General features: G+C 44.8%; 1 protein-coding gene across 16 annotated transcripts in view; it reads right to left on the bottom strand.

Annotated features, from left to right (window-relative positions):
* LOC119961852 (lysine-specific demethylase 2B) overlaps positions 1-24,036 on the bottom strand; it is a 290,442-nt gene that overhangs the window by 87,392 nt on the left and 179,014 nt on the right. For all 16 annotated transcript variants that reach the window (XM_038789282.1, XM_038789334.1, XM_038789320.1 and 13 more), the window contains one exon: positions 10,871-10,957. In XM_038789282.1, the coding sequence (XP_038645210.1) occupies positions 10,871-10,957 (87 nt within the window). The remainder of the gene's footprint in view (positions 1-10,870; positions 10,958-24,036) is intronic.

The raw sequence follows: 24,036 nt of genomic DNA on the forward strand, positions 1-24,036 counted from the left end.
AATTGCCCCTTAATTGGAAAAAAAGAATTGGGTATTCTAAATTTTTTTTTAAATGTATTGCGCTTACAGGACAAAAAATTCTTTCAACAGTGAATCCCAGTAAGGGGAACTTTGTTCACGTGAACTAAACCAGAGAGCACTCCCCAACCCAATACCACTCATTAGATATATTTTACTTGCCCCCCCCCCCACCTCATTTTTCTTTAAACCGTGCTTTCCCACATATTTCTTAGTCATTTTTCGCTGGTACTAGGAAGCAACTTTTATATGGACCAGTTATCCTCAAATTCTTGTTTATCTGCTGTATCAACACTTGCCTGTACATGTAACTTGATTCTCTAAGCTATTAAGTGCCCTTGGAAGTATTTCTTTTATACTTCTGTCAACAGCACTAATGATTGTGAGATGTACAATTCTAACTCTTTTACCATGTGAATCTTTTGATGTGAGAAAATAAAAATAAAAACAATAAGTTCAAAAACAAAGGGGATAGGCATGTGTGTCACAAGTTTTATAGCTGGACTTTAAAGAGCAGGAAAGGTTGAATACATACTGAACACAACAGCAAGAGACCCAGAGGTAGCAGCCTATTCAGGGTTAATTGACGTAGAAAGAAATGAGTCATATGTAAGGATTGCCTGCAAACTCAAAGACAGAGGATGCAAACTAATGCTTTCTGGTATACTTCAGTGAGGTAAAAGAGCGGGGGGGGGGGGGGGGGGGGGGGGGTGTTGGGATTCAGGGTAAATCTTGGGAATGGATAAGAAACGAGCTGCAAGGTAGAAAATATTGGAATAGATATATTTGGGGAGGGTGGAGTGCTGTGTGATCATAGAATCCCTACAGTGCAGAAGGAGGCCATTCGGCTCGTTGATTCTGCACCAACCCTCCAAAAGAGTCCCCCCCACTTAGGCCCATGCCCCGGGAAGGAAATTGTACCTCCACCTGACCCAGAGGTTATTAACCCAAAGACTGGGACACACGAGGGGAAGTTAGAACCCAGACCCAAGGGATGCAAGAGCGGGGGAAATCTTGAATGATCTGGCAACCTTATATGGGACAAGGATATCCGCCATCAATGTGCTTGATTTGGCAGATTTGGATAACAAGCTCAGAGTCCTAACCTGACAAATTAAACAGACCCTGGACAGCTTAAATGACAACACTCGACAAGATGCGGAAGGAAATCAGGCAGGGAACAGGGCCAGTAGTCTTATGGTTACTGTCTCGGAGGGACACGCCCAAACAATAAATCGGATTGCCCAAGGGAGAGTGGAGGATGATGCCAGGCAGCAGAACCAAACTTGTGCACCATAAATGGCCAGTGGACGGTCGAGCAGCTGCGAGAGAACCTCGACCAGGTTAGCAGAGGGAAAGTTCCGTCCTGGATCAGCGATGAACAAATTGAACATCTATATTGCACCATGTATACTGCACCATATAATGAACCGTCTAATGGTCTGGTCTAATGATAGCTGCAGGGGGAATCCTGGGAATTGTGCTAGGGATGGTATTAGTGATCCCAGTCATACTAAAAGACAAAGTCGGATTGAGACTCTTCAAAGCCGAAAATGTAGGAGTCATTCAAGAAGAGATGTGGATGGGGTATCAGGGAACTCTCCCATATGTTGTCGAGAAAGGAGGGACGCTCATAGACACCAGTCTGGACAAATGTGAACCCACAGAAAAAACGGTTGGGTGCCCAGACTAGGCATATGGGAATGTGCATGCCCTTTGTGGAATCAGGACAACTACCGACCCAAATTGTACACTAGAAATTAGAAATCTGGAAAAGCATGTCACCTGGGCAACATCTGGGGGGGGGGGGGGGGGGGGGGGGGGGGGGGGGGGGGGGGGGGGATATTGCATCACAACTCGCTAGCGAACTACCAAAAATAAAAGCAAATTACTGCGGATGCTGGAATCTGAAACGAAAGGGAAAATACTGGAAAATCTCAGCAAGTCTGGCAGCATCTGTAGGGAGAGAAAAGAGCTAACGTTTCGAGTCCGATGACTTTTGTCAAAGCTTTGTCAAAGCGAACTACCAATATGGGGCAGCCACATAATAATAATAATAATAATAATAATCGCTTATTGTCACGAGTAGGCTTCATTGAAGTTACTGTTTAAAGCCCCTCGTCGCCACATTCCGGTGCCTGTTCGGGGAGGCCGGTACGGGAATTGAACCATGCTGCTGCCTTGTTCTGCGTTACAAGCTAGCTGTTTAGCCCACTGAGCTAAACCAACCCCTAGTACATGTACCATCCACAACATTCTTTCTGCTTCAGACCACACATTTCTACGAGGGGATAGGGTTGATTGAAATTGCAGACGTACACCGGAGGGAAAACTTATTTATTAATGCTAGTGAGGAAACAAGACAAAATTTGGCTGAATATTTCAAAAGATTTGACACCGGGTTAACACTTCTGCCCTAAAAGTTCCAACAAATTTGTGCACAATTGATCACGGCACACAAGACCTGTGGCTAAATTGTGCAATAAACAGAGGAAATAAAAAAGAAAATTAGTGAGATCAAAGTCACTACATTGTGGGAGGACCTCTGGGATTGGGATTCAAATATTCAAATTCACCCATGGGTCCGCCTCCTGTCACATGCACCCATAATCGGCATTTTACTTATGGCGGTGTACCCAACGATCCTGTCAAATTAGTCCGTTGGAAAAAAGAATTTACGCGATGCCTGGAGGCAGAAATGATCCTCCGACTTCGAGAAAGAATATATAAAAGAAGCCAGTGACGTCCCATTCAGCACCGATGTACTTAGTTCTACTGTTCCGTTGTGTAAAATGAATGTATATTCATGCACAGTAGCATTGTGGATAGCACAATCGCTTCACTGCTCCAGGGTCCCAGGTTCGATTCCAGCTTGGGTCACTGTCTGTGCGGAGTCTGTACATCCTCCCCGTGTGTGCGTGGGTTTCCTCCGGGTACTCTGGTTTCCTCCCACAGTCCAAAGATGTGCGGGTTAGGTGGATTCGCCATGCTAAATTGCTCTTCGTGTCCAAAATTGCTCTTAGTGTTGGATTGGGTTATGGGGATAGGGTGGAGGTGTTGACCTTGGCCAGGGTGCTCTTTCCAAGAGCCGGTGCAGACTCGATGGGCCGAATGGCCTCCTTCTGCACTGTAAATTCTATATATATTATAATAGTTCCCTGCTCTGTATGCCTGTTCACCCTTTACATTAATGTATTTCTTACACCTGTAAATTCCTAGTAATATTGTTGCATCTTATTGTTGTTGAATTTTTTTGTTGTTGTTGTTTGCTGTTAATGTGTTCTACTATTTATTAAGATTTTGCATTGTTGTGGGCCAGGGATAACATTGTAAACCTAAGATCAGGATCTTACTCGTCAAAGGTGGTTTGGTCGATATTGTGTGATATTGTTCGCTGACGCTCACTGGATTAAGAGGAGGGACCGTGGTAACCTAGCAAGGTCTAGATTTAGGTCCGATTAAAATTAGGTATTTTGAAGTAAAGAATTTGCGTGATTAAATTGGATATCCTAAATTAAAGAATTGGCATTTTAAAATCATACTGCAGTCAAACATCAGGCTGTTGAAATTCAGACTTGACCAAAATCAAATACAAAAGCAACACACAAACTGCCAGAATATGTCTGGACCTGCTCCGTCAATCACCCATCAGGGGGATCACTGCACCCTATTGATAAGCACAGGTCTACTGTCAGTCGCCCAGATCGAGCCAGACTTTCCGTCACCCAGAGTTTCTACTGTTACCTTATATGGGAACAGGTTATGTGCAGCCTACACCACCAGAGATGGGATGGGACACATGGGCGGGCTGAGGTGGCCCGTCAAAAGGTCATCAATCGGACCATTGGTTGCTGAGACCTCCACCTGAGGTGTCATTGGCAGAAAGCCAGAGGAAATGGTAAAAGAGCGTGAAGGGAGGGGGATAAACACAGGCGTTCCGGACCCCTCGAAAAGCAAAGACTCGGTGTGCAAGGTGACCATGACCAGATCGGAGAAGTGAAGACCAGACCAGAAGGAAGGAAGGAAGGAAGGGACCGCAAGCGAGAACCACCTTCGTGAAGATGTGCCAGAGGAATTCCAGCAATCAGGTCCATAGTCAATCTAGCCATCATTACAGGCAGTATACATTGATCTTGAGTTCTGATAAGGGTTAATTGTGCTAATAAATCTTGTTGAATTTTGAACAAGTGTTTGTGGATTGTTTCCTCGAAAATAAAGACACCTTAGGCAAAACCTTTGATTAAGTAAACTGGTCAAAGGTACCTGGAAATTAAAGGTACAGAACCAAAATAGTTGAATAAAGAAACAAATCATCCTCAATCCGTATACACCCGAGTACTCTATCCTTACTGGCTCCCAAGACATTGCAGTGCTACACCCAATGCATTAATGCACCCTCAAAGTGTTAGAAGGCTGATACCCCATGTTAGAAATCTGTGTTTAGTACTTCCGGTGATGGCTATGAGGGGAGCGGTCACTAGGTGGCTTCTGCCTGAGGATTTGGTTTTTGGCCTTTTTATCAAGTGTTTTTTTAAGGAAGAAATGGGTACAGAATGACAGAATCAGATCCTTTCTGTCGAGAGATGTGTAATAAATCGGGCAAGGGATCTTCGTCCAATTTAGATGTCTCTCGAGCCTCAGAAAAGGGAGAAAATGGCAACGGTCTCCGTGGCATAGTTGCCGACTCAGTGGACGACCGAGAAGTTGGTGGAATTCATGTCATGCGAATTCAAGAAATAGCAACATTCAGTTGCTGATGATTTGAGGAAGGCGATTGAGAGGGCCTCGATACCTATTTGTACAACCTTAGGCAGGTTGGATAAGCGGGTGGAGGTAAAGGGGACTACGATTAAAAGATTAAAGAGGAGGCGCCCAATGATCACAGTGGTCGGGTTGGGGGGAGGCGGGGGTGCAAAAGGTGTTAAAGGCGAAAGTCGATGACCTGGAGAACCAACTCCAGACAACAGAATTTAAGGATCGTTGGTCTGCCAGAGATGTTTGGGAAGCCCGTGGGGTCCCTAAATGGGCGGCAGACACTTAAGAGTGCAGAGGGGAGGATCATCCCATCCAAATATATCAAGATTACGGGGTAGAGTTGGTACAAAGGGGCACGGTGTTCAGCAAGGCTAAGAAAGCCATCTACAGAAGCAACGTTGGTTTTGGATGGCGTACCCGCCTTGTCTTCGTGTCACTTTCAGAGACAGAGATTAATATTCCAACATGCTGGAGAAGGCAAATTACTTTGATAATAAACCTGGATTTGGGGGGGGGGGGGGGGAGAAGAAGAGAGAAACTGAAGGCCTTGATGACTATGATCCTTTTGGTTTGGACACTCTTTTGTTCTCCTGTATTTTTAAAAAAAAGTTTTTGTTTGTTGTATGTGGGATGGCTGTAAAGTGGAGGAGGGTATGTTGCTGTAATGGAATTTGCTGATTTGGAAGGTATTTATGATATTGTTGGAACTGTTGGAGGGAGGGGATTGGGGTGCGGGTTTCTGTTTTCTTCCTATAATGTTTGATATTAAAGTTGGGTTTGGGTAGGGCGGCTCTAATGGATACACGCTGTGGTAGGGTTTGCTTCTTTTTTCACCTGAGGTGGAATAAAATTACTGTGAAAAGCTCCCAGTCGCCACATTCCAGCGCCTGTTTGGGTAAACAGGGGGAGAATTAAGAATGTCCAATTCACCGAACAAGCATGTCTTTCGGGGCTTGTGGGAGGAAACCGGAGCACCCGGAGGAAACCCATGCAGATACGGGGAGAACGTGCAGACTCCACACAGACAGTGACCCAAGCCAGGAATTAAACTTGGGACCCTGGAGCTGTGAAGCATCAGTGCTACCCACTGTGTTACCGTGCTGCCCGAAGTTTCGGACTATAGGTATAGGTACCTGTGGTGAATCACAATCCTAGTAATTCACACTGTGTTATATTGTATGTGTTGCGTCTCTGTAAGCTCGGTATACGAGCAGTTGCGCCGCTCTGCCCATAGGGGGAGATGAGGAGTTTGTACTGGGCTCCACCCTTGGTTCCGCCCATGGCTCCTCCCACTAACTGGAAGTATAAAGATCTGCAGTTGTGAGCCTGCTGCCAGTTCATTTCGTCGCAGGCAGGCTCAGTTGTAAGACTATTAAAACCACTCTTCACTTCCAACCACGTGTCCTGTGAATTGATGGTCACATCAGTATCCATCATTGATGTTAAACTGACTGGCCTATTTCTTGAACATTTGCCACTTTTGTTTTTTTTTAAATATAAAAAGAATACCAAGTTGTTTTTCCCAATTAAGGCCCAGGTTCCCCAATCTCTCTTCATAAGACAGTCCCACCATCCCCAAAATATGTCTGATGAATCTTTGTTGCACTCCCTCTGTGGCAATAATATCCATTCTGAGGTAAGGGGACCAAAAATGCTGATAAAGGATTTTGCGAGGCCTGACAGAAAGTGACAGGTACAGTAAACCTGTCTTCTGCACTTTTTCCATTTTCTAACAGTCACATGGAAGAGCAAAGAAAAGTACAGCACAGGAACAGGCCCTTCGGCCCTCCAAGCCTGCGCCGACCATGCTGCCCGTCTAAACTAAAATCTTCTACACTTCTGGGGTCTGTACTCCTCTATTCCCATCCTATTCATGTATTTGTCAAGGTGCCCCTTAAACATCACTAACGTCCCTGCTTCCACCACACCCTCCGGCAGAGAGTTCCAGGCACCCACTACCTTCTGTGTATAAAAACTTGCGTTGTACATCTCCTCTAAACCTTGCCCCTCGCACCCGAAACCTATGCCCCCTAGTAAGTGACCCCTCTCCCTGGGAAAAAGCCTCTGACCATCCACTCTGTCTATGCCCCTCATAATTTTGTAGACCTCTATCAAGTCGCCCCTCAACCTCTGACATTCCAGTGAGAACAAACCGAGTTATTCAACCTCTCCTCATAGCTAATGCCCTCCACACCAGGCAACATTCTGGTAAAACTCTTCTGCACTCTCTCCAAAGACTCCAAATCCTTCTGATAGTGTGGCGACCAGAATTGAAAACTATACTCCAAGTGTGGAATAACTACGGTTCTAATTTTCTTTCTTAAGCCATGCTGCAGCTGTATAGAACCTGAGTAGGTGGTAGTTGGAAATTAGCAGGCAAATCTTTGTATATGTTTTTAAGTATTCATTCCCTGAGTAGAGTGTTCACGGCACAACTGTGGTATTTGCTCACACCAGTTCTAGAATGGCAGTGTAAAAGGGGCGGCATGTGGTACAGTGGTTAGCACTGGGAATACGGCACTGAGGTCCCAGGTTCGAATCCCGGCCCTGGGTCACTGTCCGTTTGGAGTTTGCACATTCTCCCCATGTCTGCATGGGTTTCACCCCACAACGCAAAGATGTGCTGGTTAGGTGGATTGGCCATGCTAAATTGTCCCTTCATTGTAAAAGCTACTCTAAATTTAATAAAAAATAGAATGGCAGTGTAACAGCACCATAGCAGTGTCAACATAAATAGTTACAGAAGTTTATTTTCTTCTCCGAACCCCTTTAGGGTTCAATTCCCTCAATTCACATGATTGTTCATATATTCATCATTCTTGTTATCCACAGTACACCATGATCAACTAGTCTCTCTGATTTTTTTTATCAACCAAAGAGCGGAACATTCATGGTCAGTCCTACTTTCTCAAAGACCAGTTTTGTGATGCAATCTAGTCTCCCCGTCCGGGTTAACCTAATCCCTGACTATTCGGCGCTAAATTAGGAATGAGGTTCAAACTTGAATTTGATTGGTTAGACACTGAACTTTCATTTTGGAATCTGTAATTTGATTACAACTGACTGAAAGTTAACTCTATTTATAGATCTAAAGGTCCTACATTAAATCCGCTTGGGTATTCACAACATGGTTCCAGTTGTCAGAATCATAGAATGATGCAACATAAAGGAGGCCATTCCACCCATTCTTTCTTTGTTGCTCTTTAGTAGGCCTACCAAAATTGTCCCACTTCACTCAATCTCTGCAGCCATGCAAATTTTTCCCATCAAGGATCATACCCCAATTGATTTTTGAATGTTGCAATTGAATCACTTTCAACCAACCTTGCAGGCAGTGCATTCCAGATCAGAACTCATTGTCTAAAAAATACACTCCTCATGTCGCTCTGTTTCTTTTGCCAATATCTTAAATCTGTATTCTCTGGCTATCAACAGTTCAGCCACCAGAAACAGCTTCTTATTTACTCTATCAAAACTATTCAAAATTCTAACATGTCTATCGAATCTCCTAACTTCCTCTGCTCCAAGGAGAACAATTCCAGATTCCCCCTCGTCTTTTCACACAGCTGAGGTCCTTCATCCTTGGTACTATTCTAATAAATTCCTTCTAAACCCTCACACTATTGCCTTCACATTCTTCCGAAAGCCATAATACAGGAGGGAGATAGAGAACCTAGTGGGGTAGTACAAAGACAACAATCTATCCCTCAATGCCAGAAAAACTAAAGAACTGGTCATTGACTTTAGGAAGCAAAGTACTGTACACACCCATGTCAGCATCAACAGGGCCGAGGTGGAGATGGTTAACAGCTTCAAATTCCATGGGGTTCCCCACCAAGTTGCTACCACCAAGAAAGCACAACAGTGCCTATACTTCCTCAGGAAACTAAGGAAATTCGGCATGTCCACATTAACCCATACCAACTTTTCAAAATGCATCATAGAAAGCATCCTATCTGGCTTTATCACAGCCTGGTATGGCAACGGCTCGGCCGAGAACCGCAAGAAACTTCAGAGAGTCGTGAACACAGCCCAGTCCATCACACACATCTGCCTCCCATCCATTGACTCCACCTACAGCTCCCGCTGCCTGGGGAAAGTGGACAGCATAATCAAAGACCCCTCCCACCCTGCTTACTCACTCTTCCAACTTCTTTCATCGGGCGGGAGATACAAAAGTCTGAGAAGACACACAAACAGATTCAAAAACAGCTTCTTCCCCACTATTACCAACTCCTTGTGTTGCCCTATTATGTATTTTCTTTTTCTTTTATTTTATTTTCATGTACTTAATGATCTGTTTGATCTCCTCGCAGAAAAATACTTCTCACAGTACCTCGGTACACGTGATAGTAAACAAATCCCATCCAATCCAAGTGCGGTGCCCAGAATTGAACACAATAAATACTCTGGCTGAGGTCTAACCAGTATTTTGTAAAGTTACAGCTTCTGTAATCTATTCTTCTATTAATAAAGCCAAAGACCCCATATGCTTTTTTAAAAGCTGTCTCGCTTTTCTATCACCTTCCAAGTATTATATACATCCACAAGATATCTCTGTTGCTGCACTCCTTCGAAAATTGTGCCATTTAGTTTTTCTTTTGCCTCTCCTCATCCATTTTACAAAATGCATCACTTCACACTTTCCTGTGTTAATTTTATTTGCCAGTGGCCTGCCTATTTCACCAGTCTATGTCCTCCTGAAACTTACTATTCTCATCATTCTTTTCAACAAATTTTAATTTGCAACTTTGAAATTATGACCAAGTCCAGTTCCAGATTAATATATAATCAAAAAGAGCAGTGGGGCCAATTGCCAAATTCTGGGGAACCCACCAATGTATACTTTATTCCTGTTCTACAAACAGCAGTTTATCAAGACATACAAACATTTGAACAAGGAGCAGGAGTAGGCCATTCAGCCCCTGACTCTGCTCTCCCATTTAAAAAGATTATGGATGATTGGATAACGTAACTTCAAATATGCACCCTACCTATCCCTGATAACCTATCAGCCCCTTGCTTACCAAGGATCTACCCATTTCTGGCTTAAAATATTCAAACATTCTGCTTCAAGGACGACTACATTATCTACCTCAGCCATTTTCATTTACATGCATTATTGGTCTCTTTAATTCCATGGGTTTTTAATTTTGCTAACAAGTTTATGTGGTAAACTACTTTTGAAGATTTATGTGCAGACCAGTCTCACTACCCTCAACAACCCTCTCCCATAACTTTGCCAAGGCTGCAGATCACAAAATTGCCCATAATTTGGCACTATTTAGCAATCTCTCTCTCAGAAGTCACAGGAGTGCTAATGTGAAGAATGGAAAGGTATCACATTGGTACATTAAATATTAGTGCATCAAGGTTTGCTCTTCTGAGGCAGCATTAAGGTAGAGTAGAGGAGCTTAACTATGACATACCAAGGAATGTTTGATACAGACAACGGATGCCTGAAACGAACTGTTCCAATCTTGAACATGAACATTCCTCATCATAAACAACTGATTCAAAAATAGGCCCAAAGAAATGTACAGCCTGACTTTAACTGTATGAATATACCCGATTACAATCCTTCGACCAGCCAGAATATATTTCTAAATTATACATGAATAACATGAAAGTTGATTTTGTGTTGACAACATTATGTCACCATTACACTACTGGTACCAAAAGAATAATGAATGCAAAAGTCAAACATTGTATAAACATTGCCTAATTTAAGCACATGCAAAGATGAAACCCCAAGGCAAAAAATATAACAGCACAAATAACATTTCAACGTGGCCTCGTAGCTTTAAAGATACTGGAAACTACATGATCAACAAACCCTCTGCAAATCCCAACACGAGCACTCTCGAAACAAATTGCATAAATGGCTTAAAAAGTATTGCAAAACATCTTGAACATCAAAAAACTTTAATGAATATAAAATTATGCTTCGTCAGAGTTCTGGATACAGTGAACTGGCCCGTGGTAATTTGCATCAACATGGACATTTTCCACAAGCATAAAGATTTTAGTTGTGAACAATATTGAAAAATACGAATACATGTTTCCTTCAGTTTATGATCCTACCATCCCTTCTTACCTTCACGGTCTTCTTTGGCCATGTTACAATTGGGACCCCAGTGATAGCCAGTTTCTGATCATCATCAGCATGTTCCTCCAGCACCGTCTGCATTCACAACAGGGATAAGAGAACATATATTGTGTAAACAAAATTCATTTATTTATGTATTCTAGTTATTTCATCAAAATTAAATATTGGTTTCCTTTTCATAAAGAGTCTAACAGACCTTGTTCAGAGGTGGTCTGGAACACAGTTGTGGTTCTTAGCTTCTAAAATCACGCCATGCTTCATCTGGCTCGTCTTTTGTAGACAACTGCTCAAATACTGGGATCGTGGGATTATATTCATTGGAGTTTAGGAGGTTGAGGGGAGATCTAATAGAAACTTACAAGATAATGAATGGCTTGGATAGGATGGACGTAGGGAAGTTGTTTCCATTAGCAGGGGAGACTAGGACGCGGGGGCACAGCCTTAGAATAAAAGGGAGTCACTTTAGAACAGAGATGAGGAGAAATTTCTTCAGCCAGAGAGTGGTAGGTCTGTGGAATTCATTGCCACAGAGGGCGGTGGAGGCCGGGACATTGAGTGTCTTTAAGACAGAAATTGATAAATTCTTGATTTCTCGAGGAATTAAGGGCTATGGGGAGAGAGCGGGTAAATGGAGTTGAAATCAACCATGATTGAATGGTGGAGTGGACTCGATGGGCCGAATGGCCTTACTTCCACTCCTATGTCTTATGGTCTCTTACTCCCATCTGGAATTGACCAGACAAATGCAAGCAATTCTATCGGCTTGCAAGCATGTGACCAAGTAGAGGGGAACTGCTTCCAATTTGTATTAAATGATACCATTTTCTCCTTTTTGTTTATGTTGGCAAGTGTTATTCTCCACCTAGAAGGTCAGGTCAACAACTTGGTTCCAGCAAAGTGACACTAGATCATGAGCAATATGTATGGCCATTCAGCCTATCTTAATTCACTTATCCACAGGTATCAAATTGTGCTCCCAGTGCATCACCAATGGTTTCTTAAATAAGGGGAATATTCAGCCTGACCAATTTCTTTAACTTCTTTAAAGAAGAGACAACCCCTGTGGACTGTTGCAAGCCCATGATGTGGTGTACCTCGACTTCCAAGAGGCTTTTGACAAGGTTCATTTAAGTTCAACAGTACAGTAGAGACGGCGTGAGTAATAAGATGGTTGAAGTGTAGATGGGGAATATTTGGGGGCAGGAAGCAGGGAATAATGAGATGGGCGTCTGTGAACTCAACCAGAGATGGTGCAACCATCTCTCCACATAATTTTAAAAGATCTAGATTCAGAAACTGTGTGCAAAATGGACAATTCTGTAAATTATACCAAATGATTGGTATTGGAATAGGTAGCACGGAAATCACAGATATAGAATGAGTTGCGAAGGATAAATAAATGAGCAGAACCATGTTAATTTAACGCAGACAAAAATGATGCTGTAGGAAAAGAATATAGATGATGTGCACTCAATGAATGGTGTGAAAATAGCTATGGTTGAAATTGAAAGGGGCTGAGGAACCTTAGTAAATTTGATGCTAGGCATGCCCAATCTATGTAAAGGGGCAACCCACAAAACCAGTAGGATGGAGAACATGCAAAAACAGTAGAATGTGAGTCAGAAAAGGTAATGATCAAATGTTATCGTGCTCATTCAACCACGCCTGGGATTTTATGTCCAGTTCAGATTCTCAAGAGACTTCCAAATGTTTGAGGCAGTGCAAAATGGAGCAATGTGTTTAATGTTAGGGGGTATGGGTTATGAGGGGGTATGGGTTAGGAGGAGAGTAAAGTGAAGCAACTTGGGCTCTTCTGCCTTAGAATAAGGCGACTGAATTGTCTGGAGATCAGAAATGAGCCATCCCCACGGACACATGATGCACAAATTTCCAAAGAATAGGTGAAAAGCATATTCAACATTATCCTCGCCCCAATGGCCACCTTTTTGCATGGCTGTATCAAGCTTTGTATAGGCCCCCAATGCACAAATACCAAGTGTACCCACATGACAAAGTTTGCTCTGTATCCAGTGTTGTGAAGGATTGGCCTGGTCAAATTGCCGCAGAATGCTATATTCAGTTGGACTGTGCTGCATTACCTGTCCTTTGTAGAAAGGTTTGTGCAGAAGACAAATCAGGAAGTGGTCAGCAAATGACATGCTTGGGGCCCTGCAGAATGGATTGCTCCCAGGGACACACTCCGAGACAAATGTCGATTGTCGCTAAAAGGCCTTCAACTCGGTGAAAGATATTCTTTGGTCTGCCCCAAACCTATTGGCTTTCCAGTGCGGGGACTGGCTGTTGCAGACTAACAACAGTTCAAAGTTCAGTACCATGTGCTGAGGGATACGCTGAAGCTTGGGTTATCTGCGACAAAGTTTCAATGGGAAAAGGCTGTGTTTAGGGCCCTCCCACAATTTGTACCAACCCTCAGTCTGCATGCATGAGAAAATGAAATGGAGGACGAGACCCGAGAGCAGCATTTATTTTATTTAACCAAAAGGATCTGTGCAGTACTTTGTGAACTGCTAAACTGGATTGGAGTACAAAACTTTTATTCTATTTTTATTTACTATTGTTAACTTGAGAAATCAAATAGGTTGCACTGTCTGGGCATAATATTACACCCAAAACAAGTTAGTGCAAGTCCTTATGGGTCTTATACTTTCAGCCCCCTGTCCCATTCTCATACACCTACTGTACAAAGTACAAACTATTAAACTTTGTTGACATTTCTGATCCTATCCAAGGGTGAAGTTACATGCTGTTCTGGAGCTGACATCCTGCAAAGAAATCCAGCCCAAGAGATCTTGTGGTGCAATGGATACCATCTTTGCCTCTGAGCCAGGACCTCCAGGTTTAAGTCACACCCAAGGACTTGATGGTCAAGGAAGATATGTTCATAACGTGGCCAAAGAGGTTGAGCATCAACTTATAAAGTCTTTCCAACATATGCCAGTAAGAGCGGGAGAGATTCTTAGTCAGCTATGTGATGGAAAGAAATCAAAAGCCTCTACCCTCACTATCCACAGCCTGAGGCGACAACATGCATGTAAGAATGACCTTGCCAGAGCAACTCTGGACTTTTTGAAGGGCCAGTTTATTCAGTTAGCTGGATGTCCAGTATGAATCAGATTGGTGCCAACGATCTCTGTTCCAGCTGAGGTGGATTTAGGATCTGCCTCATGGTAGAGATTACGATGCTGTGGGTTGGACCTGCCGTCAGGCAGACACCTCGAGAAGAAGAAAGTCCAACCCATCCTACCTCAATCACAAAGTCTCAACGGTCTCCCTGCTGGCCTCCTCCTCACCCTCTACAGTTGCTGTATTATTCTATTTTCCTCTCTCAAATCTGATTTCTTTTCCCAACAAGCCTGTCTCCTCTTGAGCCCTTGCTCATCTCAACTTGAGTCCCAGGGGAGTAATGTCACTCAACACAGCCACATTGTTTGCACTTGTAAACATGACTGATGCAACCAGTTTTGATGATGCTCAGGTGGCAGTTCCACCAGTATATTAGCAAGGCAGCAGTCGGTTATAGGCAACAGTAAAACCTGAGGGAAGAAGTCATAAATCTTGGATAGAGCTTTGCAGGTTACTCTTTAGGATCTAACTCAAATGGCCACCCTACAAGTGAGCACTGACTGGCAATTTAACGATGGCAAACTCAATTCTGTCCCTATTAATTTGAAATGACCTGCACAAACATACTTATTAGCAGGGAGGCACCGGATAGCAATCAGGAGCAGGAAATATGTTTGCACATGGACAGTTAGCTGAATAGTGTTGCCTAGATTACGGACCCAGGTTTATTCAGTAAACAATACAAACTAGGGATCATATCTTGGCGGTACTGGCTTCCATTGGTATCCGAGCTTTCAACTGCCTTGCCCCAACACCCAGCAATTTTCTCATTAAACCTCTTTGCCTCTCTACCTCTCACTGCTCCTCGAGAATGCTTCTGGTCATCTGTTCTCATATCTCCTCCTACGGCTCAGTGTTAAAACTGTGATTTATAAAACTCTTGTTAAGTGCCTTGGGCCATTTTGCTGCATTAAAAGGTGCTCTATTAATGCAAAACACAGCTATCTTATCCAAAATATGCAGCACCAAGCCCACATTCTCAACTATGAGCAAAGTCAGGCAAAGCTAAACACAAAACAAAAATATAAAAAAGTACAAGATTTGAGAAATCCAGACTTGGGTTTTTCCATCTTATTTTATCTGTGTGTTATTTAGTTGCCTACCATAAAGTACTATGGATCAGAATAAAAGAATTATAGCATTCACTGACCAATCACCATTGCTAAATACACTCTGCAATCAAAACACACAAGTGCACTTCGCCAGCTAAATTATTGATTTCTTTCACCATCATACAAACAGTAGACAGTTCCATTAACCGGTGAAATCAATATCAAATCCAGAAAAGCAAAAATTATATGTCCAAATAAACTTTTACAGTTACATCATCATCGTTTGGCATATTTGCTTCTAGATTTAAAAAGCTTCCGGTCTGTTTTCCAAAATCATCAGCTCTCAATCAGACCAGAGAGTTACTCAAAGTTATATAGATGTTGAAAATGATATACTAAAATACATATGGCTGTATCTAAACCCCTTCTTGGATTCCTACATTATATAATTCTGCCATTGTTTTTTTTAATTCAGTTTGACGGGATGTGGGCACCGCTGGCCAGGCCAGCATTTGTTGCCCATCCCTAATTGCCCTCGAGAAGGTGGTGGTGAGCTGCCTTCCTGAACCACTGTAGTCCATGTAGTGTACAGGCATAGTTCCAGGATTATGACCCAGCAAAGGCGAGATATTTCCAAGTCAGGATGGCGTGTGGCCTGGAGGGGAACATCCAAATGGCGGCGTTCCCATGTATCCGCTACCTTTATCCTTCTAGATCAGGCATTGCCAAACCCGGGGGTGTGACCCATGGGTGGGTCGTGGGCGGGTGTCAGGAGGGTCGCGGAGCCATCCGTCGCGATGCTCCCGATCGCGCAAATCTGTGCGCAACAACCACAGCAGCCGGCTGTTAATAACGCCGGCTGCAAGGGGCCTTCTAAATGGCCGCGCACATGTAAAAAAAATGCGGCCGCACTACACACGTGTGCCCAATCATCAGCGTGCATACGCAACGCGGCCGCTTTTTTTTTTTAAAACGGCCGCAGATTTTTGTTTTATAAGTTCGGGGCAGTTTTATTCATTTCTTTTATTCATTTTATTTTTCTTTTCTTTTACAATTTCGATAAAATTTTACAGGAAAATAATGCAGAACTTTGGACAGATGGAGACTCCATACTGTCCGACACAGGAAGGCTTCACCTTCATCCAACAGGTTCCATTGGAGGAGCGTGTAGGAGGGTCAAAGGGACCCAAAACCATTTCCTCCATTTTTGTCAGCAGCAAACAAGGTAAGAGAAAATGGGTCGCGCAGGTTGGCCGGCGTGGGTCGCGAAGGTCGGCCGGGTTGGGTCCCGAAGGTTGGCTGGTTAGTAAAAATGGGTCCCCGAAAAAAAAGTTTGAAGAACACTGTTCAAGATGATAGCGATCATTGGTTTGGAAGGTGCTCCTAAGGAGCCTTGATGAGTTCCTGCAGTGCATCTTGTAGATGATACGCATGTATCACCTACAAGAATTAGATGCGACACTGTGTCTGTGGTGGAGTGAGTGAATGTTTGTGGAAGGGGTGCCAATCAAGTGGGCTGCTTTGTTCTGCATGGTGTTGAGCTTCTTGTGTGTTGTTGGAGCTGCACTAACCCAGGCAAGTGGGGGGCATTCCATCACACTTGCGCCTTGTAGGTGGTGGTAGGCTAATGGGAGTCAGGCAGCGAGCTACTAACCACAGGATTCCTAGTCTCTGACCTGCTCTTGTAGCCACAGACTTTAAATGGCTAATTCAGTTCAATTTGGTCACTGGTTGTGTGGAGTGTGCACATTCTCCCAGTGTCTGCGTGGGTTTCCTCCCACAGACCAAAGACATGCAGGTTAGGTGGATTTGCCATGTTGGCCATGATCAATTGCCCCTTAGTGTCCAACGGTTAGGTGGAGTTGCTGGGATAGGGAAGGGAGTGGGCTGAGTTAGGGTGCTCTTTCAGAGGGTCGGTGCAAACCTGATGGGCCAAATGGCCTTCAGCTGCACTGTAGTGATTCTATAATTCAGACCTTGGGTGACTGTATGGAGTTTGCACGTTCTCCCCGTGCCTGCGTGGGTTTCCTCCGGGTGCTCCAGATTCCTCCCACAGTCCAAAGAAGCGCACATTGGGTTGATTGGCCATGCCGCATTGTCCCTTAGTGCCCAACGGTTAGGTGGGGTTACTGGGATAGGGTGGCGGCATGGGCCTAAGTAGGGTGCTCTTTCTGAAGTTGGTGCAGACTCGATGGGCTGAATGGCCTTCTTCTACACTCTAGGGATTCTATGATTTATACTGGAGAGAAAAAAACACACAAAAAAAAATAGTAGTAAGAATGCTGAAGGAACCAGATTTATTTCCCTAAAGCATCTGGGATATAATATCCATTGTTCCTCAGCATAAAGAAAAAGTTGCTCTTTGATATTTTATTCAAGCCATTTTCCAATTTTGGGACTCAACACAAGACGATGAACAGACATCTTCTGAATTTTGAGAGCCATTCAGCGTTTGTTACTTGGGAATTTTCTTTATATTTCAAATCTTCCTTCTTCCATGCATAGCATGTTATCTATTGCCGAGAGATTTTCTTTAAAGTTAATATTCTTTAAACAAAAGGGCATCTAATGTAAATTGGGAGAAATCAACCATGCAGTTAGAAATTAGATACTTTCCTTCCAAAAGCTGACCTTTCCATCCTAGTGATGCTTTTCTAGCATGTTCTTCTGGAAACGTTAAATTTTTAAAATATTAAATAATTGACATTCAGCATTTTTAAGTATGCTCCCCCTCCAACACCCACAGGTCCCAGCAGATCTCTCTCCTCCACTCCCAAGTTCACAAAGCCATACTATTCTGCCTTCTGCCACAACCCCCCCCCCCCCCCCCCCCCCAACAAGTGAGAAGTGCCACACTTGGATGCTCTCAGACTGAAGTACCACCCCACCCTTTCCCTATGATCACCCTTGCCCTCGACCACGCCTTCATACCCAGTTCCAGACATGAACTTTCCTTTCATTTCCCACCAAGTATCGCACTTAAGACTAGATTGGATTTGTTTATTGTCACGTGTACCGAGGCACAGTGAAAAGTATTGCTCGGAGTGCAGCTCAGACATATCATTCTGTACATGAAAAGAAAATATATGGGCAAACAAAAAATACACAATGTAGGTACATAAATTCAGAAATCAGATGAAGCATATAGGAGTGTAGTACTACTCAGTAGAGAAGATGTGTGAAGAGATCAGTTCAGTCCATAAGAAAGTCACTTAGGAGTCTGGTAACAGCGGGGAAGAAGCTGTTTTTGAGTCTGTTTGTGAGTGTTCAGACTTTTATATCTCCTGCCTGATGGAAGAAGCTGGAAGAGTGAGTAAGACAGGTGGGAGGGGTCTTCAATTATGCTGCCCACTTCCCCAAGCAGTGGGAGGTGTAGATGGAGTCAATGGATGGGAGGCAGGTCCATGTGATGGACTGGGCTTTGTTCACAACTGTCTGTAGTTTCTTGCGGTCTTGGGCCGAGCAATTGCCATACCAGGCTGTGATGCAGCCAGATAGGATGCTTTCTATGGCGCATTTGTAAAAGTTGGTAAGAGTCAATGTGGACATGCCAAATTTCCTTAGTTCCCTGTGAAAGTACAGGCGCTGTTGTGCCTTCTTGGTCATAGCGCCGACGTGGGTGGACCTGGACATATTGTTGGTGATGTTCACACATAAGAATATGAAGCTGTCAACCATCTCCACCTCGGCCCCATTGATGCAGACAGGGTTTACGATACTTTGCTTCCTGAAGTCAATGACCAGCTCTTTAATTTTGCTGACATTGAGGGAGAGATTGTTGTTGTTACACCATGCCACAAGGTTCTCTACCTCCCTCCTGTATTCTGACGTGTCGTTGTTCGAGATCCAACCCACTACGGTCGTGTCATTAGCAAACTTGTAGGTGAAGCTGGAGCCAAATTTGGCCACGCAGTATACTATAGGGAGTATAGTAGGGGGCGAGGCCCCGGTATTGAGGACTACAGTGGAGGAGGTGTTGTCGTTTATCCTTCCTGATTGAGGACTCCCCATTCCATGCCGCTTCAGGGCTCCCATCACTGTTACTGTACTTAACCTGAATGCTACGGAACTTTGTGACAGGCTCTCATAATTCTGTTAGAATTCCCCAAACATTTTGCAGTGATATTCAGTATCTCAGCAACAGGAGGTAGGAGCCCCAGAGCAGTGGTGTTGACGGAGATCAGGAGACGGTGTGGATATTGGGCCGCAATCAGAATAATGTCCTAAAGTGCTGTTTCGGGGACTTCCGGTAATGGGGATGTGCTGAGTAGTCGCACATCAGGTGGTTCTCCTCCTACGAACCTAAAAATAGGCTTTTACCTAAACTAAAGGGGCAAAACATGGGGCAAAAAAGTATCCTCTCACCCTAACTAAAACAATACAAAAGAGGATGCCGAACAGCAGCAACTCCAGAGGCAGTAAGAAGACAAGAAACTGAAGAAAACAGGAGAAACAAGCAGTCAAGATGGCAGACGCACAAGGCGACGAAGCGCAGGCCACACCAGAGTGAGGATGACCGGCAAACCACAAACAGAGTTCCCCCTCACCATGAGGGTGGAGGATATTCCTATCCAGGGAACTAAGAGAACACAGGGAAGAGAAAAATACCGATATCCAGGCTCTGGTCAAGGTGGCAGTCATGGAGGTTCTGGCAACCATGCAGGTGAGCCCTGGACAAGGCAGAGAGGCGAGAGGAGGCCCAGGGGAACACCATCAAGGAACTAGAAAGAACCTCAATCTCGCTGATGCCCAAAAAGGAAAATAACCCAACAGAATACAGGGCCTGCAATCCATTTCGCTGCTAAACGTACACACAAAAATACTGGCCAAGATCCTAGCCTAGCGACTGGAGAACTGCATCCCAGAGGTGGTGGCAGAAGACCAGACGAGCTTTGTCAAGGGTAAACATCGAACATCTAACATCAGACACCTGCTGAACATGATAATGACCCCACCCAGGGAGAGAACACAAGAGGTGATCATCTTCCTGGACATAGAAAAGGGCCAACAGGGTCGAATGTAGATACCTCATTGAGGTACTGGAGCGGTTTGGGCTTGGAACAGAGTTCACCACCTGGGTAAAACTCCTGTACAGAGCACCCATGGTGAGCGTGCAGATGAATGCCACCAGCTCTAAATACATCCAGCAGTACAAGAAGCATAAGGCAGGGATGCCCGCTGTTTCTGCTGCAGTTCGCCTTAGCGATCATGTTCAGGGTGGCAAAGAATTGGAAGGGGGTCCAGAGAGGAGACAGAGAGCTCAGAGTTTCGCTCTATGCAAATGACCTGCTCCTCTACGTTACAGACCCACAAAGCAGCATGGAAGGAATCACGGCGCTCTTGAAAGAGTTTGGAACCTTTTCGAGCTACAAACTCAACCTGAACAAAAGTGAGATTTTCCCGGTGAACCCACAAGGGGGAGGGGCAGAGCTGGATGGACTGTCATTTAAACAAATTCCGCTGCCTGGGGATCCAAATCGCCCAAGGCTGGAAACGGATCCACACGTGAAACCTGACCAGCCTGGTGAAGGAAGTTAAAAAGGATCTGCAGCAGTGGCACCCTCTCCCCACTCTTGTGACTGTGTGTGTTTCTGAGAGTGTGTGTGTCTCTCTGTCTCGGGGTGGGAGGGGGGGTCCATTGAGGCCCCCACCTGCAACAACCCCAGGTTCGCCACAGCCAGAATGGATGCCACCTTCAGAAGGTGGAGACAAGACCGGGGGGACGACTTTGAGGACTTATTGGTGCGGACATCCTAGGGAGGGGAAACTGCGGGGTCCTGTATGGACAACTACTGGGAAGGGCACACTCTCCACTAGACTAGACAAGGGAAAAACGGGAGGAGGACCTAGGGTTTGAAACAGGGTGGGGAGTCTGGAGCGAAGCACTACGCAGGGTCAACTCCACCTCCACTTGCGCGAGGCTAAGCCTCATGCGGCTGAAAGTGATACACAGAACCCACTTAACCAGAAGTCGGAGGTGGAGGACAAATACGAACGGTTCCAAGGAGGCCCGGCCAACGATGCCCACAAGGGTGGAGCCATGCCCGAGTGTGGCAATCTTCGGGGTATCAGAGCAGCCAGAACTCTTTTATGGGGAGGTGGGCACCCAACCTTGCCTTTGCCTCCCTGATCATCCGCTGGAGAATCCTGCTCGGCTGCCGATCAGCAGCACCACCCAAAGCTGCCGACTGGCTGTCCGATCTATTGCAATTTCTCCAAATGGAGAAAATCAAATTCGCCATCCGCGAGTCGGAAGAGGGCTTCCACAAAACATGGGAGCCATTCACCCGGCAGTTCCGATACCTGCTTGTAGTCAACAGCCAATAAGCCACCAGGGGGAGGGAGAGTCACAGAAGACCCACAGATTTAAAAAACGGGTACAGGCCGACGAACAAAGGGGGCACGCCAGACAACCGGGGGGCAGGAGATCTTGCTCAAACTAGGCACCTGCTGAAAAACGTGACATTGTAACTGATGCATATAATGAATAAAACCGATGTCTATAGTTTCTATGTATGTGTTCATGTTCATCTTTGCCCTGTATAAAAAGAAAAACCTTATTAAATTAATAATAAATAAAGTGCTATCTAGAATGTGTATGATTAGCATATATATGAACGGATAAAGAGTCCACATTTACAGCTATACTTTTGGCTCATCCTGCTGTGGTAATATAATCAGGGCCTAGTTTTAAGGCCAATTAAATGGGACATCCTAAAAAGAATTGGGCACTTTAAATTAAAACCACAATCCGCTCCAGCAAGAAGCCTGCAGAATCCGAATATACAGAACTCAGACAGGCTGCCGAGGCATGTCTGGGGCAGCCCCTGATAACCCATCAAGTAATTATCGCTCCTACTTGAGATGCACTGGCCTATTGTCCACAGTTCCTGATAACCCATCAAACAATCATCGCTCCTCCTCGGGCACGCTCAGGTGCCCTGTTAACAGGTCATCAACCAGACCACTGGGAGCTGAGACACTGCCTCCTGAGACAGACATCTAGGAAGCGAAGATTTAAAGCTGAAACTCGAGACGGTGGGGGGGGGGGGGGGGGGGGGGGGGGGGCGACCGACAGCAGACCAGAAAGGAAGGAATCAACCAAGGAAGAAACAGCCAGCGAGAATCACCTTCGCAAAGAGGAACCAGAGGGACTCAGGGATAGGATCTACAGTATACCAAACCACCTTTGCTGGTAGTATAGTCGAATCCTGGGTGTTTCTTGAATTATATAGTGGGTAATTTACAGATTAACTATATTTAATAAAGTGTGTTGCATTATATCTGTGACAGTACTTTGTTCTCCTCATAAATAAAGGCAGCTGAGTAAATTTTAATTAAGGAGCTGGTTGAGGTATCCCAATTGGACAGATGCAACAGTGCCCATCAGGTTTCAGAGTGAATGGCACCATCGAATATGAAGCTAAAGCATTTGAAGTAGGCTCCAGGTTTTGTACTGGACTGGGCAGACTTATTCACATTTTTGCTCCCTCAAGGTGCCACATCAATCAGTAATATGCTGACTGTAATAGTTGGCGTGGTGCCCAAAGAGCCAGTTAAGTTCTTTAGGTGGTCACTTCACGCGACCTGCACCGAGTAGCTTTAAATTCTGGAGAATAAATTGAGGGAAAAACTGTCACGGTAACAGAAAAGATATTGGTTTATTCATAGCAGTTTCTGCCCGAGGTTAAACACTTCTGTCCTTTATCATCATCATAATTTTCACTGATGCTTTTCAACACGCTTTAGAAACAGCCTGTGAATTCCAATCTGACCTGGTTTTGCACTATCGGACTGTGAAATACAAGGCTTGGCTTGTGATCTGCTGGTTATCAGAGAGGGGTGGGAGTTCGTATAGTTGTATATGGACAGCACACTGAAAGAAATGTGCTGAGGTGCAACAGAGATTTGTTTTATGCATTCCCCATTGGTTTGCTCTTTATCAGTCCATCTCAATTTATTGCGTAAATTACCAATTATCACTTTTCTCCTGCCAATGTCGTTAGTGCTGGACACTACAGGAGTTTGAGATTTTACTTTTTACTCCAATGCAACACCTACAAAAATACCCTGTGTTCCCAGTCTCCTTTACTTAAACTGGTCAGCACGGTAGCATAGTGGTTAGCACAATTGCTTCACATCTCCAGGGTCCCAGGTTTGCCTCCCTGCTTGGGTCACTGCCTGTGCGGAGTCTGCACGTTCTCCCCGTGTGTGCATGGGTTTCCTCAGGGTGCTCCGGTTTCCTCCCACTGTCCAAAGATGTGCAGGTTTGATGGATTGGTGATGATAAATTGCCCTTGGTGTCCAAAATTGCTCTTAGTGTTGGGAGGGGTTACTGGGTTATGGGGATGGTGTGGGCTTGGATAGGGTGCTTTTTCCAAGAGCCGGTGCAGACTCGATGGGCCGAATGGCCTCCTTCTGCACTGTAAATTTGTATTTTTTTTTACAGTGGGGAAATCGGTGAACGAAGGAATAATAAGGGTGGAATACTCCGCGATAGTTATCTCCGACCACGCTCCAGACTACATGGATGTGAGGTTGGAGACAGGCTGTACACAATGCCCCACGTGGAAGTTGGACACGGTCCTTTTGACCGATAAGGCCTTTTGACAGAAATAAAAACACAGGCCGTGGGCGAGTACGTTACTAATAACCAGAACAGGGAAGTCTCACTTTCCAGATTCTGGGAGGCAGTCTGTGATTAGCTCAGAGATTGCAGCCTACGACGCAGGTAGAGACAGGGAAGAGAGCGTTCTACCGGGAACTGTACACCTCCGACGGGGAAGCGGAGATTAACTGGTTCCTCGACGGACTGGACATGTCAGTCGTGGGGGACGAGAAGTGGAGGAAGTTGGAAGCACCAATAGGACTGGGAGAGATCATCAGCTCCATGCAGGCAGGGACAACGCTGGGAACCTGAACTCCTTGAGAAACTTTGCACCAACCCTGGCCCCACAT

This window comes from Scyliorhinus canicula, chromosome 1, assembly GCF_902713615.1.
Source record: "Scyliorhinus canicula chromosome 1, sScyCan1.1, whole genome shotgun sequence".
Taxonomy (NCBI): Eukaryota; Metazoa; Chordata; class Chondrichthyes; order Carcharhiniformes; family Scyliorhinidae; genus Scyliorhinus; species Scyliorhinus canicula.